We start from the raw sequence: 14072 nt of genomic DNA on the forward strand, positions 1-14072 counted from the left end.
TTCTTAATGAATTTTTATTTTTGTGTAGTTATGTATAAATACAAACGAATAATACCTATTTATCAAAAAATTTAAAAACAAAATTAATAATAGACACAAGGAAAACTAACTTTTGGAGGGTTCTATACTTGTTTTACCTTCTAAAAGAAAGTGACTAAAACGCAAGTTTTGGTTTCAACACATGTAAAGAACTACCGCCTGTAGGTACCCTTTTACTCAAAAATTTATATTTATATCTGCACGTTTCATGGATTAGTTGTAAACTAGAAAGTTGTAAAATTTTGCAAATTGACACAGTCATTGCAAGTTTTAAACTTTTGGCAGGGTTATAAAAATGCCTAATCCCAAGACAAATAAACTCGACGAAAGATGTTTCTTTTGTTTGTATTTATAGCATCATCATTCTTTAGCTTTTACTTTTAAGTAATAATTCTTGATAACTGAAATAAATAAATAAAGGACAACTGAACTAACAGGTACGTATCAGAACTTCCGTTGGTATGAAAAACGATAGGATTAATATTAATTTATTGTTTTAAATTAGCTGAGTTTTTATAAAAAATATATGATGATTTATATTTAATGTTTATTAAAAACTTTTAATATACAATGTGTGTTTTTATTGGGCAGGGGGCCAGCATACTTGAGGGGCGCAATATTGGGCGGGGGCCCGCATCATAACTAGAACCAGGGCCCGCGGATCTATCAGTACGCTACTGTTGGGAAATTGTAACAAAATGTCTGAAAACTAATTTAGAAATGGGGTAAATACTATAAAAAGCAAATTTTATTTCAATCATAACAAAATGTTGAAATATATTAAAAATTTACTAAAAAATATTGCCTATATATTATAATAGAATTTTTTAAACAATATCAAAAATCTACCAAAAAAGTAGAAATCTACTAAATGTGGCAACGCTGTTGCAGTTTCTGCAGATGCGATGACATGCGCATTTGGAAAAGTCTTTAGTGGCGCCACCTTTCTAGTTTAGATAAGAATTAAAGAGAATGAACCGTAATTGCCATTAAGGATAACAGTGCATTGTTAACTGGCCAGTGGTTAACTGGCGCTTGCAGTACCTCGCCAGATTTTAAAGGCAACGGCGTAACCAGAATGATCCTAAGGGGGCGGTTACAACTTTAAAATGGCTTGATTTGTCAAAAACACATTATGGTTAAGCGTATAGAGCTCAAAGTAGATCCCAATGGGGGTTAAGGGAACCCCCAAACCCCCCTGGTTACGCCTATGTTTAAAGGGCCTTACTATTGGTCTCTTGTCTGTTTGCTTTGAATTGAATCTCTAGCTATACAGGCTATTCTCTCGCTGTCCATTCTCGTCTCATGATGATTCCACTTTCGTCTTCTCTGTCTTCCCCACCGTACCATGTCCTGTATGTTACAGAGATCTCTTATTCTGTCGTTCGGTATTCTGTTTCTCGGTGTTTTTCCAGTTATTGACCTCAACGTTCTCATTTCTGACGTTCTCGTCAGAATATATGAAACCTGAACATGTGAGATGAAATCACTGGCGGATCCAGGGGGTGTCACGGGATGACTCCCCCTGTCACGGGATGACGGGGGGATGACCCCCCCTCATAATTGTAAACCCACTTATCCTAGGGTTGGTAAGACTAAGTGACCTTGCATCAGAGAAAAGTAATTAAATCACTCTCAAGACCCCCCAAAAAAATTTCTAGATCCGCCACTGAATGGAATAGTGGTGTTTCTAAAGCATAGACTGCCTCATATTATGTTCAAGCCTAAAAAAATATTTTCTGTAATATTATTTTGCAAAATCAGATATTTTTTATCAAAACTCTTTTTTTTAGACAGGCCTCAATTAAGTCAAGTACCTATCCAAAAACCGAATTTTATCTCAATTTTTGGAAAACGTTATCTCAAACGTTATCATATCAGTTTCGCATGATGTCTGGAGGTTACACGTTTTCTTATCAATCTGTTAAATAAATGGCATGCGACCAAGCTATTAATAATTTTCAAGTGGTTTTAAACAATAGTTTTTAAAAGGTTCAAAAATCGTAATGATATAATTCATATTTAAAAAGATGGCCTTGATGACTCATTTCCACGCGATATAATTCCAAATAGAATTCGCTTTTTGCTTGCTATATTCAGGGGTGGCCAAACTGCGGTTCGCGAGCCACATGCGGCTCTTTGAAGGATTACTTGTGGCTCTCGATTGTACCCGAGTTATTTTTCAATTTTGTATTAGATATGATTTAAAAAAATTATTATCGTTCCATAATATGTGTTTCAAAATGTCTTTTAATTTACTGACAACAAACATGAAAGACTTTGTAACAAATTCCATTTCCATCCAAGATAAGAATGATATGACACATCGAAAACTGCGCTAACGAACATTACGTAAGAGTGGCGCAATGTAAAAGTCAGTAATCAACCGAATCCAGACCGATTTTTGTATAACTCTTGCTACAGTAATTTGTAATTTGTATTAGGTACACATTTTGCATTTAAGTCATTTTACTCGACTTAGAAAAAAATTTTTACCATATTATACTAGAAAAACTTAACGAGTAGGTATATAAAAAAGCCGGAAGGAATATTGACCGAACTCCAAAATAGATTTGAAGACTTAAAATATGTTAAATCGTCTCTTCATTTTTTTTCCAAATTTATTTGAAATGAACATAGTTCATAAGGTGAATTTTTTATTATTACCAATATATGACCCAAACAACATCTGGAGAATTAAAATTAATAGAGACGCAAGAAGATCAAGATCGAAAATAAAACTGTAAGTCGACGCCGAATACCGAATTTTGGAAATTTGTACAAGAATCCAAGAAGGTACCCTAAAAAATAATGCTTGTCGAATTATTTCCATGTTAGGAACAACGTACATACTTGTGTGGACCATTTTATTCCATTTTATAATTCGTGAAATCCTAACACTGATCAATATTACCTAACCAGCATCTAAAAGAATTACTGAGAAGTCACATATTAATCACCAAATTCTAAAGAATTATCAAAAGAAGGAAAACAAAAATGTAATTAAGTTTAAATATTTCGTAATTGTATTTCAGTTTTCAGTAAGTAAAAGTTCTGTTAAAAAAATTGTAAATACCTTCTATACATAGATACTTTTTGAATAAGTATTTTTATTGCGGCTCGCGAAAAACTTCAACTTGTGAAAAGTGGCTCGGACTATTAAGAAGCTTGGCCACCCCATAGACATTCAAAAATGAATTATAAATCTTTATAAATCATTTCAAAAAACATTTTACAAATGCAATAAAATAGATCATGCGACTATAGGAAGTGAATGAAGTCGATTTGGTTCCTAATGTTTTAACAAAAGACCTGCTATCTAGAAAATGTTCGTTAGTCAAAAAAAAGGATGAAGATAGGACACTTCTAGTGATTATTCAACAAGAATAAATAAACATTAATGTAACTACTCCAAAACAGTAACGTCTTTCATAAAAATAGGGAGACTTAGATTGGCTGGACATTTCGGCATCAAATAGGAAGTAGGAGTGTATTTATTTATTTATTTATTTATTTATTTATTTATTTACTTATTTATTTATTTATTTATTTATTTATTTATTTATTTATTTATTTATAGTACTATACAATTGACCTGGCCTCTTGTGACTAATCCAGGTCGTTTCCTGATGGGATTACAGTAGTTTATTACAATATTATTACTTTAAGAATTTTTTCTATTTGACTAATTAACAATAGCCCTAATCTACTACTAATTATGAAAACTACAAATTGTAAACAATTCTAATGAACAAATAATAACAACTAAACAAAAACTAATAAACAAAAGATAAATTATTACGTTTTTTTTAACATATAATTTTTATAAAAGTGCTCCCCCATTTCTCATTCTCAGATGAGAAATGCCAGCACTATTCATCTAAAAATAGTCACGAATAATTTTAAATGCAGGTCTAATCGACTTTATGATATTCTCAATGGTATTTCGGTGAGCCTCAGACCATTGAGTTTTGAAATTTCAGGTTTTTAGTTTTTTTTTTATTAATATTTTTTTTTATTTTTGATTTATTTTATTTTATATTTGATATTAATTTTTAATTATTTATTATATAAATATTTATTTAATTATTCCAATATTTTATTTTATATTTTTATATGTAATTTTAATTTTTTTTGTATAATTTCTTATTCAAATTCATAGAGGTTGGATATTATTTACTTGATTTCTTCTTCGTCTAATATTATATAATTCTATTATATAACTGTTTCTTTGATATTATGTCCGCTAAATTATTTAGTGTATTAAATAATTCGTCATTTTGTATTATATTTTCTATATTTATGCCAACAAGGTCTCTTCTCATTATTTGTAGTTCTTGTGTATTTGTTTGTCTTTCGCAAATAAATACTGTGTTCTGGTGTGCCTATTTCTCCACATTCACAATATTGATTGTCTTTTAAGTTAAATCTATGTAGGTATGTAGGGTACGGACCGTGCCCTGTAAGAAAATGGATTAATCCTTTTTTTGGGTTAAAATAATTTGGTATATTATTTAAATTTGGAATAAAATTATAGAGACGTCTTGCTTTAGGGGAATTATCCCATTCGTTTTGCCATTTTCTATTTAATATTTCTTCTAATTCTCTTTTTGTTCTGATTTCTATTCCCATTAATTGTATTATTTTTTCATAATTTTCTTTTCTTTGCCAATATCTACATGCACGTTTTTGTGTTTCCAAGTGCATGGGCATTACACCAGTCAATACTGTTAAAGCTGATGTTGCTGTAGTACTGAAGGCTCCTGTCATTCTAACAAGGAAACCTCTTTGTGCTTTATTCAGTTTCTCAATATTTGTATTATTTGTTAGTCTGTGTGCCCATACACTTGCACCGTACCCTACAATTGAGGCAAGTATCGTACTCAGGTATACGCGCATATGCTGGAACGGAATTCTATACTCCCTTTGTGCTAGGCTTGCAATGCAATGCATGACTTTCGCTGCCTTCTCACAGACGCTATTTATATGGTTTGTAAAGAGTCTTGGTTCATCGATTATGATACCAAGATATCTAGTTATTTTTATTCTTTTTATTGCTTTCCCCCTTATTTGTATACTTGGATTTCTTTCAAGTCTTCCCTTTATAAGGCTATATGTTGTTTTTGTTTCTGATATAGTTAGTTTAACTTTTTTCATCCATTCATTTATATTTTCAAGTACTCCATTTGATTTTATTTCTAGTTCTCTTCTTGAATTAGCATCTATGATAAGCAGCAAATCATCCGCATACGCTATGCTCCCTAGAACTTCAGGATCCACAGCTAACCGTTCCAGCAGTTCTTTTAACATTATGTCCCAAAAAATAGGTCCACACACTGAACCTTGTGGACAACCTTTAGTTATATGTCTCGTCTTTTTATCCATTGGACAACTTAAGCTGGCATATCGGTCTTGACAATAGTTTCTGAAACTTCCGTACAAGTTTCTGGGGAAGTAGGAGTAAAGGTAGACCCAGGGCCGCCGCTACCATGTGTGCAAAGTGTGCATCGCACACGGGCGGTCGATTATAGGGGCAGCCAAAAGCAGGCCACTGATGATATTTTTTTTAAAACGAAAATAAATTAAAAAAATTAAATAGTAATGATTCAGATATTTCTATAAACTCTAATATTCCAAACAATCTAAACAAAAATGCCAAAAAATGTTATTTATTATATGAACTGCTCTTTTGCAACTGTAGTCATAAAGTAGTTCCGGGAATGCTTTTTAGTTCAAAGTGGCTGGCGGCTTTCAGAGTTTAAGATATTTTTATCTACGTGGTCCATATGCGATTTTTTCAAATTTTGAACATTTATGATTTGTTAAGCGCCGGACTCCGCTTGCGATTTGTAGTCGCGCGATTGTTTTATCGCGAAGATTGAACACATTGTTTCAAATACAAGTCAATCCATTATTATTTAGTCGCAAAGTTGAAATTTTGCTATTTTTGTCAATTTTCACTCGTAATATCGATAGTTTTTATTATAATAATATATGTTGTAGGTATTTTCAAGACATGAAAATTGGTGTGGAGAAAGAGAACAAAAATAAAAAGGTCACGGTTTAAAAATTATGATCCTATTGTTTATATCTTTGCCGTAAATGCCGGTCAACTTTGACCGGATGTATATCAGGAACCACTCATCACAATTAAACGTTTTTTCTTTTAAAAGAAGCGTCCTGCCGCTTTTTTCCAATATCATTTTCATGATTGAATTTAATTTAATATTTCTCAAGATATTCTATTTGTTTATAAGCCAAAAAATTGTTTATAATTTTAAAATATTCCTGAGGCCGTATAAACCGTCCAATTTCAATTCTGTAAAGTACATTAGATAGGTACAGTATGTGTTTATACAAAAATTATAGTTATTCTTATGTATCATAATTATTATGGTTATTATAGCGACCGTAAATTTTTAATTAACAATTCAATTGTTGCTAAACTGTTTACTCAATTTTCATCAGCTTCTAGAATTATAATCTATACGAAAAGAGCTTTTATATTACCAAGTTATTTAATTATTGAAAAATAATTACTTATCTAAAATTTTAGTTTAAAATTAAAGGTTTTGTTGGAAAAACCCGCATTTTCCGGGAAAAATTTTCGTCGAAGTAAATCGGGAAAAACACGTCTCTATGCAGAATTTAATTACGGTGAATTTTTATTTGGTGCTTTTGGTATAAAGTTAAAATCTTTGGAGCTATAGAGCAAAAATTGAAAAAACACGATTTTTAGGGGCCATTTTGTTTATAAAAAAGTAGCACACTATCTGCGGACTTTGCATACATATATTATTAATATATACAATCATAAGAATCGATTCCAGCAATAACATCGCTGATAAATAACTTTTCCTTGTATTTTGCTAATTATCCCAGAGTATGTATAAACTTTGCAAAAATCATTATTTGGGATTTAAAATGTATACACAATGTAAATCATGACTTGAGAGTGCTCCTAGTAACGTTATTGGTTTGTTTATTTCTAGTGCATCTTTATTGTGAACTTAGTATAGTTCCTACAGACGACAGATTAGATCAGTCTCAAGTATATTTTAATTTAAACATAAAATAATGTTTGTAAAAAACGACAACATCAACATCAATACTGTCAGCATCACTATTTATCATAAAAATATGGAAATTTTGTTTGCGACAGTTCAAGATGAACCTTTTACCATTGTACCTATACCATCAATGATTGAGGTCTTCGAACCAATGTATCTATTTTTCTTCAAAACATGTTTACGTTTTTTATGATTGGTTTTAAAATGACATATTTTATTTGTTTGGAATATTTTTTAGATTTACAGGTCTACACAAACCGTGACTATATTAAGAATATATTAATAGCAACGAAACAATATTCCTAATTAAGTATCAAATTTTTTTTATTATTTATTGTGTGTTGTGTGTGTTCTATTATTAATATTAATACTGAAGTTCTAAATATGTAGATGTCCAGATATGAGATATGTTTTTGTTTTTCTGCTCAACGGTGTATTATTTGTTTCCTTCAATAAATATTACTTTTCTATCTACTTTTAGCTGCATTATAATTTTAAATACAAATATCAATAAACAAATAAACTTTAATTATAAGAATTAATTGTAAATTGCAAGGATATTTAAAAAAAAAAGTGTTAATTGGTATAGCGTCAAAACATTGCGTTAATCGTATTAAACAAATAAATATACGCATCATCAATGTCTAGGGATAATTCGAAAACATTGAAATAACAAAATTATTATCCTGTAGAAAATTTTTGGTTTTGAATATTCAGATTTTTGTATTTACTGGTGATTTATATTAGGGCAGTCAATGAGGGTATTTGGCTCCGAATTCCATCCTACTAGATCGATTTACTTGATATTTTCACAGTAAGTAGGGAATAGCTCAAGAAACAAAGTCTACCCTATGCCGATGTGCGCTTTTATCTTGGGGGTGGTTCCCATCCCTTCTCGGGGGTGAAAAATGTTTTGGCTAAAATAACCACGGAAAATGCTAGAGAATCTAATTTTAAGCAAAAACTGTTCTATGATTATTTTTTGAAAACTCAATACTTTTTGAGTTATTCGTGGTTGAAAATTGGCCATTTTCATTGAAAAATGACACCTTTTCGGACGGATTTTTGCGAATACCTTAAAAACTATGCATCTAACAAAAAAAACTACATAAAATATTTCTGTAGGTTATAAATAAACGAAAGAGATTCGTTCCTTCATAAATCTTCTAGTTAAAATACAAAGAGGGATATGATAGGTAAGAAGAGCTTGTTTTTTTGCTGCATGCTAAAATCGGTCTATTCAACTTGAAATAACAGAGAAACTGTCGATTTTAGGTGTATAATGATACAAATAACTTTTGTAGTGCTTGAAAAGGCTTTTAAAATGAGCAATATTAATTATCGATTACATGCAAACTAAGCGAGATATTCGGCAAAAAATTAATGACGAATGTATTTTAAGAAGAAATGAGAAGTATATTTAACCCCTCATCCATCAGAATTTAAATACACCGTTTTCCTTCTACGATACTTTTTATTATAGTGTTATTTCTATGTTCATAAAGTTGGGCTGAATTAAAATGAATGGTTTTTGAAAAAAATAAGATCAAATTATAGAGTGCATTTTTAAATTTTCTTAAAGATTTTCCTTTTTCTCCATGTAACTCGAAAAAGATAAGAGATACGAAAAAAAATACCACACAAAAATGTAGGGCTTTTTCAGATAAAAATTTCCTTTTTACTTTTCATTACTGTATCTCTTATCATTTTCAAGTTACATGGAGAAAAATGAAGATTGGAAGAAAATTTAAAAATGCGCTCTATAATTTGATCTATTTTTTTCAAAAACCGTTCATTTTAAACCCGTTTAACTTTTTGAACATAGAAATAACACTATAACAAAAGGTATTGTAGAAGGAAAACCAACATATGGAGCAGAATTATGGATCGTGTGAGAAAAAACAGTAAACCTTATTAATACTTTTGAAGGGAAGATATTGAGCAGCATATTGGGATACTGAAACTGGAACAGAAGAGGATATTTAAACGGAAGCTAAGACGGTATAGAAGACCAAGAAAGAGGTGGATAGACGAAGTGAAACCGATGCTAAAAAGATAATGTGGGTGGATAACTGGAGGAGAGCAGCCAAGAAAAGAGATTCTTGGACGTAGATGATGAGGAAGGCCAGAGTCAGACTTTGGCTGTACCGTCATTTGACAAAGAGAGAAGAAAAAAAATAATAGAACTGATGGAAAATCTAAAAACATTCACCAAAAAGGTGAAAATATGATAAAATACGACAGAAGACATTACTTATATCAGGAAATTTCAAAAATTACAAAAAAATGGGAAAAGGTTTTAAAAGAACAAAGAATTTAAAAATTCTAATGAAAAGACATATGAAACAGCTAGATTCCGCAAGAGTTATCTTGCCCTATCAAAAGAGCCGAACTTAAGATGCATACCAGTGATGGCAAACAATTATGTAAAGAACTAAAGGTATAAAGAAAGAAAAACAAATAAGATGGGGAAATAAAGAGAAGCAATAAACCGGGAAGAAAAGAAAACAAAGAAGGAAGAAATAATAATATTTGAGTTATCCTCCCTCTCAAAAAGGTCCGGAACATTGTTTAAATAATCAAAATGTCAAAAAATGAAGGAAAAATTCGATTTTTTTCTTGGTTTTTTGATTATAACTTTAAAAGTATTCATTTCCGAGAAAAGTTGAACTGACATAAAAGTTGCACAACTAAATTTTCTGCAATACAGAATTGGTTAACAATTTAAAAAATAGTCACCCTTGTTGCAAAATAGCAATAATTGCGAAAAAAAAAACATACAAAACCATGTACTCACATTTTACGTTTTTCAACCATTTATGCTAAACTTAGGACCTTCAAATTTCACCCGGAAAAACTTTATGATACAGTAAAACAATACGATAAATTTCATTAGGATCGGTTCAATAGATTTTGTAAAATAAATTTTGCGATCCAGCTTTCGCAAAAAAAAATTTATTTTTATCAAAATGTTACAGGACGGAAAATAAAGCAGATAGCAAGTTGAAATTTTTTTTGCTTATAGAAGTGTAGTGTACCGGGTGTCCCAATAAGAATGGCTCTCGGCCATATCTCAGGAACCGTTTATAGTAGAGCTTTGAAATAAAAAATTTTATAACAAAAGTTGCCTCAGGAAAAGCCTGGAAATTATTTTCATAATTGTGGGTCCACCGCTAGAGGGCGTAATTGAATATCAAAAATAAAAAAATCTAAATTTTACCAAATTTTCCTAATAAAGGGGCACTGGAAATCCAATTATTGTATTCCTCATCAAATTCTGCGCATATTTGATTTAACAAGTTTAACTCTACCTTTGCAAATAAGAGATGGGGGTGAGTGGGAACCTTGTTATGAAAAAATGGCTGTAAGTCCGGTTCTGCTAAATCAAATTTTGAAAACTGGGTCTTTTTGAAGACAGATGTTTTTCTTCAATGTAAGCGTGATAATTTTGAACCATCCTAATAAGTAATAAGCCAGCTGGGAGGCGTTATTTAATTTTTTTCAGAAATCTAGTTTTCTTTGGAAAATATTAAATACCAGTATGCATTTTTAATCATACTTTATAAAATTAGATTAAATTAGCAATAGAATAGCGAAAACCGCATGTCGATACCTTTTTTCTATCTCAAGATATCTCGAGAAACGTGTAAATTTTATACATAACTGTTACTATCACCGGTAAACTAAGTTAATGAAAAGTAGTGTGCTGTGGAAAAAAACAAAATAACATTTTCCAGATGTCAACGTATAAAAATATAATTAATTAAAACAACAATATAAAGAGAAGCAATACTATTAAAATTAAATATAACACAGAACAAAAAGAACTACTTAGTGACGACCTAAATATTCAAATTGTTGCCCATCATACACTACTCTAGAATACATTATCCAGAGAATACTAAACGCCATTCAAAGCATATCGAGAGCAGAAATTGAGACTGCTGTTCAATCTACTCTTGAAAGAGTAAATGTTTGCAACGAAAATGATGGGCAAAAATTTGAATGTTTATGTCATCACTAAATAGTTGTTTTTATTTCTTTGTAATAGGGCTTTTCAACGCTTCTCATTTGTTTCAAGCCTCTGTCATATGCCGTATAATCCGTGTATAATATTAATATACGAGATATGAACGAGGCTCGAAACAAATGAGAAGCGTTGAAAAGACCTAATATACGTTGAGAGCTGGAAAATGTTTCTTTGTTGTTTCCATAGCACACTACTTTTATTGAATTATTTCGTTTACCGGTGACAGTAACAGTTATGTTTTTAAATTTACACGTTTTGTGAGATATCTCGAGATAGAAAAAAGGTATTAACATGCGGTTTTCGCTATTCTGTTGCTAATTTTGTCTAATTTTGTAATATGGTATTAAAAATGCATGTTTGTATTTAATATTTTCCAAGGAACACTAGATTTCTGAAAAAAATTAAATAACGCCTTCTAGCTGGCATATTACTCAGTAAGTTGGTTCGAAATCATAACTTTTACATTGATGAAAAAGATCTATCTTCAACAAGACTAAGTTTGCAAAATTTGATTAAGCAGAACCGGACTCACAGCCAGTTTTTCATAACAAGGTTCCCACTCACCCCCACCTCTTATTTCCAAAGGTAGACCTAAACTTGTCAAATCAAGTATGCGTAGAATTTTATGAAGAATACGACGATCGGATTTCCAGTGCCCCTTCATTAGGAAAATTTTGTAAAATTTAGATTTTTTAATTTTTGATATTCAATTACGCCCTCTAGCGGTGGTCCCACAATTATGAAAATAATTTCCAGGCTTTTCCTGAGGCAACTTTTGTTATAAAATTTTTTATTTCAAAGCTCTACTATAAACGGTTCCTGAGATATAGCCGAGAGCCATTCTTATTGGGACACCCGGTACATTTCATTTGCAATTTGCAAACTTAAAATCGATTAATTACCACGGCGTCAGGAATTTTTTTAAATAAACATTAATTTTTTATGCTACGCGCAGGAAGGCGGTGTTCGATTCACACAAGTTGATTTCCACCAAAATTTCTTCCAATCTTTATCTAATATATTATTTTCTTACTCTATATTTTGTTGTATTTTAATATTTTAATTCCACAAAAATCAAACTAATTTTATTATAGTTTGTGAAATATTGTTTAAACAATTGCATATGTTTAATAAAAATAATACACTTTTATTCTCTAAGTTAAAATATATGAACAAAGAAAGTTTTTGCTAAAAAAAGTGTTATTTCAAAGGATAGAGTATGTGTTTTTATTTTGCAATAAACAAATTTATTTATTTATATCGAAATGTAATAAAAATTAAAATGTATCAATCATTATCAAAGGTCATTGGAATGCCCAATCAGAGCAAACTATCCGCTGTCCTGCGCGTAGCACCAATAATTAATGTTTATTTAAAAAAATTCCTGACGCCGAGGTACTTAATCGAATTTAGTTTTGCAAATTGCTAATGAAATGTACGGTACACTTCTATAAGCAAAAAAAAATTCAACTTGCTAACTGCTTTATTTTCAGTCCTGTAACATTTTGAAAAATTGAATTTTTTTTGCGAAAGCTGGATCGCAAAATTTATTTTGCAAAATCTATTAAATCGATCTGAATGATATTTACCGTATTGTTTTATTGTATCAAAAAGTTTTTCTGGGTGAAATATGAATGTCCTAAGTGTAGTATAAATGGTTGAAAAACGTAAAAAGCGAATACATGTTTCTCTATGGTTTTTTCGCAATTATTGCTATTTTACAACAAGGGTGGCCATTTTTTTAATTCTTAACTCATTCTATATTGTAGGAAATTTAATTGCGCAACTTTTATATCAGTTCAACTTTTCTCGGAAATGAATACTTTTAAAGTTATAATCAAAAAACGAAGAAAATAATCGAATTTTTCCTTCATTTTTTGACATTTTGATTATTTAAACAATGTTCCGGACCTTTTTGAGAGGGAGGATAACTCAAATATTATTATTTGAGTTATTTTCAAGCAATTTCTGCAAAAAAATTTGAGTCACCTCTCAACGTCCAAATGTACTAATATTTTTACAGATGCGCCCTGGTATAATTAGCAAGTGAGATTTTCCGGCCAGCAGCCTCCTCTGCGTTTTTAGGATCCTGACTACAAAAATAATGAAAAAACTAAAAGTACGAATTTTGTGATGAAATTTGATATGTGGGGTTAGAATATTAGTTGGAATAACTTGTTCAAATAACTTTTTCCGATATGTATAACGCGAAGCAAAATAGCAAAGTAAACAAAACAGTGTAGCATGCTAGAAAAATATGAAAGGATGATATTGAAGCTGATTTATCTAGGATTGGGATACAACAATGGGAATTGGAAGTACAAGATCGTAAAATAAGGAGAGCTATAGTGGATGCGGCAAAGGCTCACCCCGAGTTGTAAAGCCAGTCAAGAAGAAGAAGAAGAAGAAGAAGAAGAAGAAAAAAAATAAGAAATTAAATAAAGAATGTAAATGAAATTACAAGAACAAATTAACAACTCGTTAAGGACTACAAAAGTAAAGAGTTTAAGTTAAGAATAAAATATGAAACATCATTGTATATTGATAATAAAAACTGTGTATTACCTCACCAGGATCTGCAACAGCTGCCTTGGTGGCACAAAATTCCCAGAGTCTTCATCAAAAGAGCCGAATTTGGACCGCACGTTTTCCACGACTCTTCTTCTAGTATTTGGTGTGGTATTAAAATTAGTTCGCGACAAAGATTCGGCCAAAGCCAATTGTTCGCGAAAATTGGTTAAGTTTATATGAACTTCTTCGAAAGATATATCACCCATGACTGTAGTTTTCGTTAGATTGTTATCTAACTAAGATAACAGAATGAAGAATGTGTATAATGAATTATTAACGAGCTTATTGTAACATAATGGTAAGCCACAATTTTACAGAATTCTATTTTATTGCACTATGTATTTAAAGAAACCTGTAGAAAA

The 14072-nt window shown here is 30.7% G+C and overlaps 1 protein-coding gene across 1 annotated transcript in view; it reads right to left on the bottom strand.

Moving 5' to 3' along the window:
- LOC114329802 (nocturnin) overlaps window positions 1-14072 on the bottom strand; it is a 79792-nt gene that overhangs the window by 50783 nt on the left and 14937 nt on the right. Inside the window, exon 2 of the mRNA XM_028279024.1 lies at window positions 13705-13946. Coding sequence (XP_028134825.1) covers window positions 13705-13946 — 242 coding nt within the window. The remainder of the gene's footprint in view (window positions 1-13704; window positions 13947-14072) is intronic.

Source organism: Diabrotica virgifera, chromosome 9, assembly GCF_917563875.1.
Source record: "Diabrotica virgifera virgifera chromosome 9, PGI_DIABVI_V3a".
NCBI lineage: Eukaryota > Metazoa > Arthropoda > Insecta > Coleoptera > Chrysomelidae > Diabrotica > Diabrotica virgifera.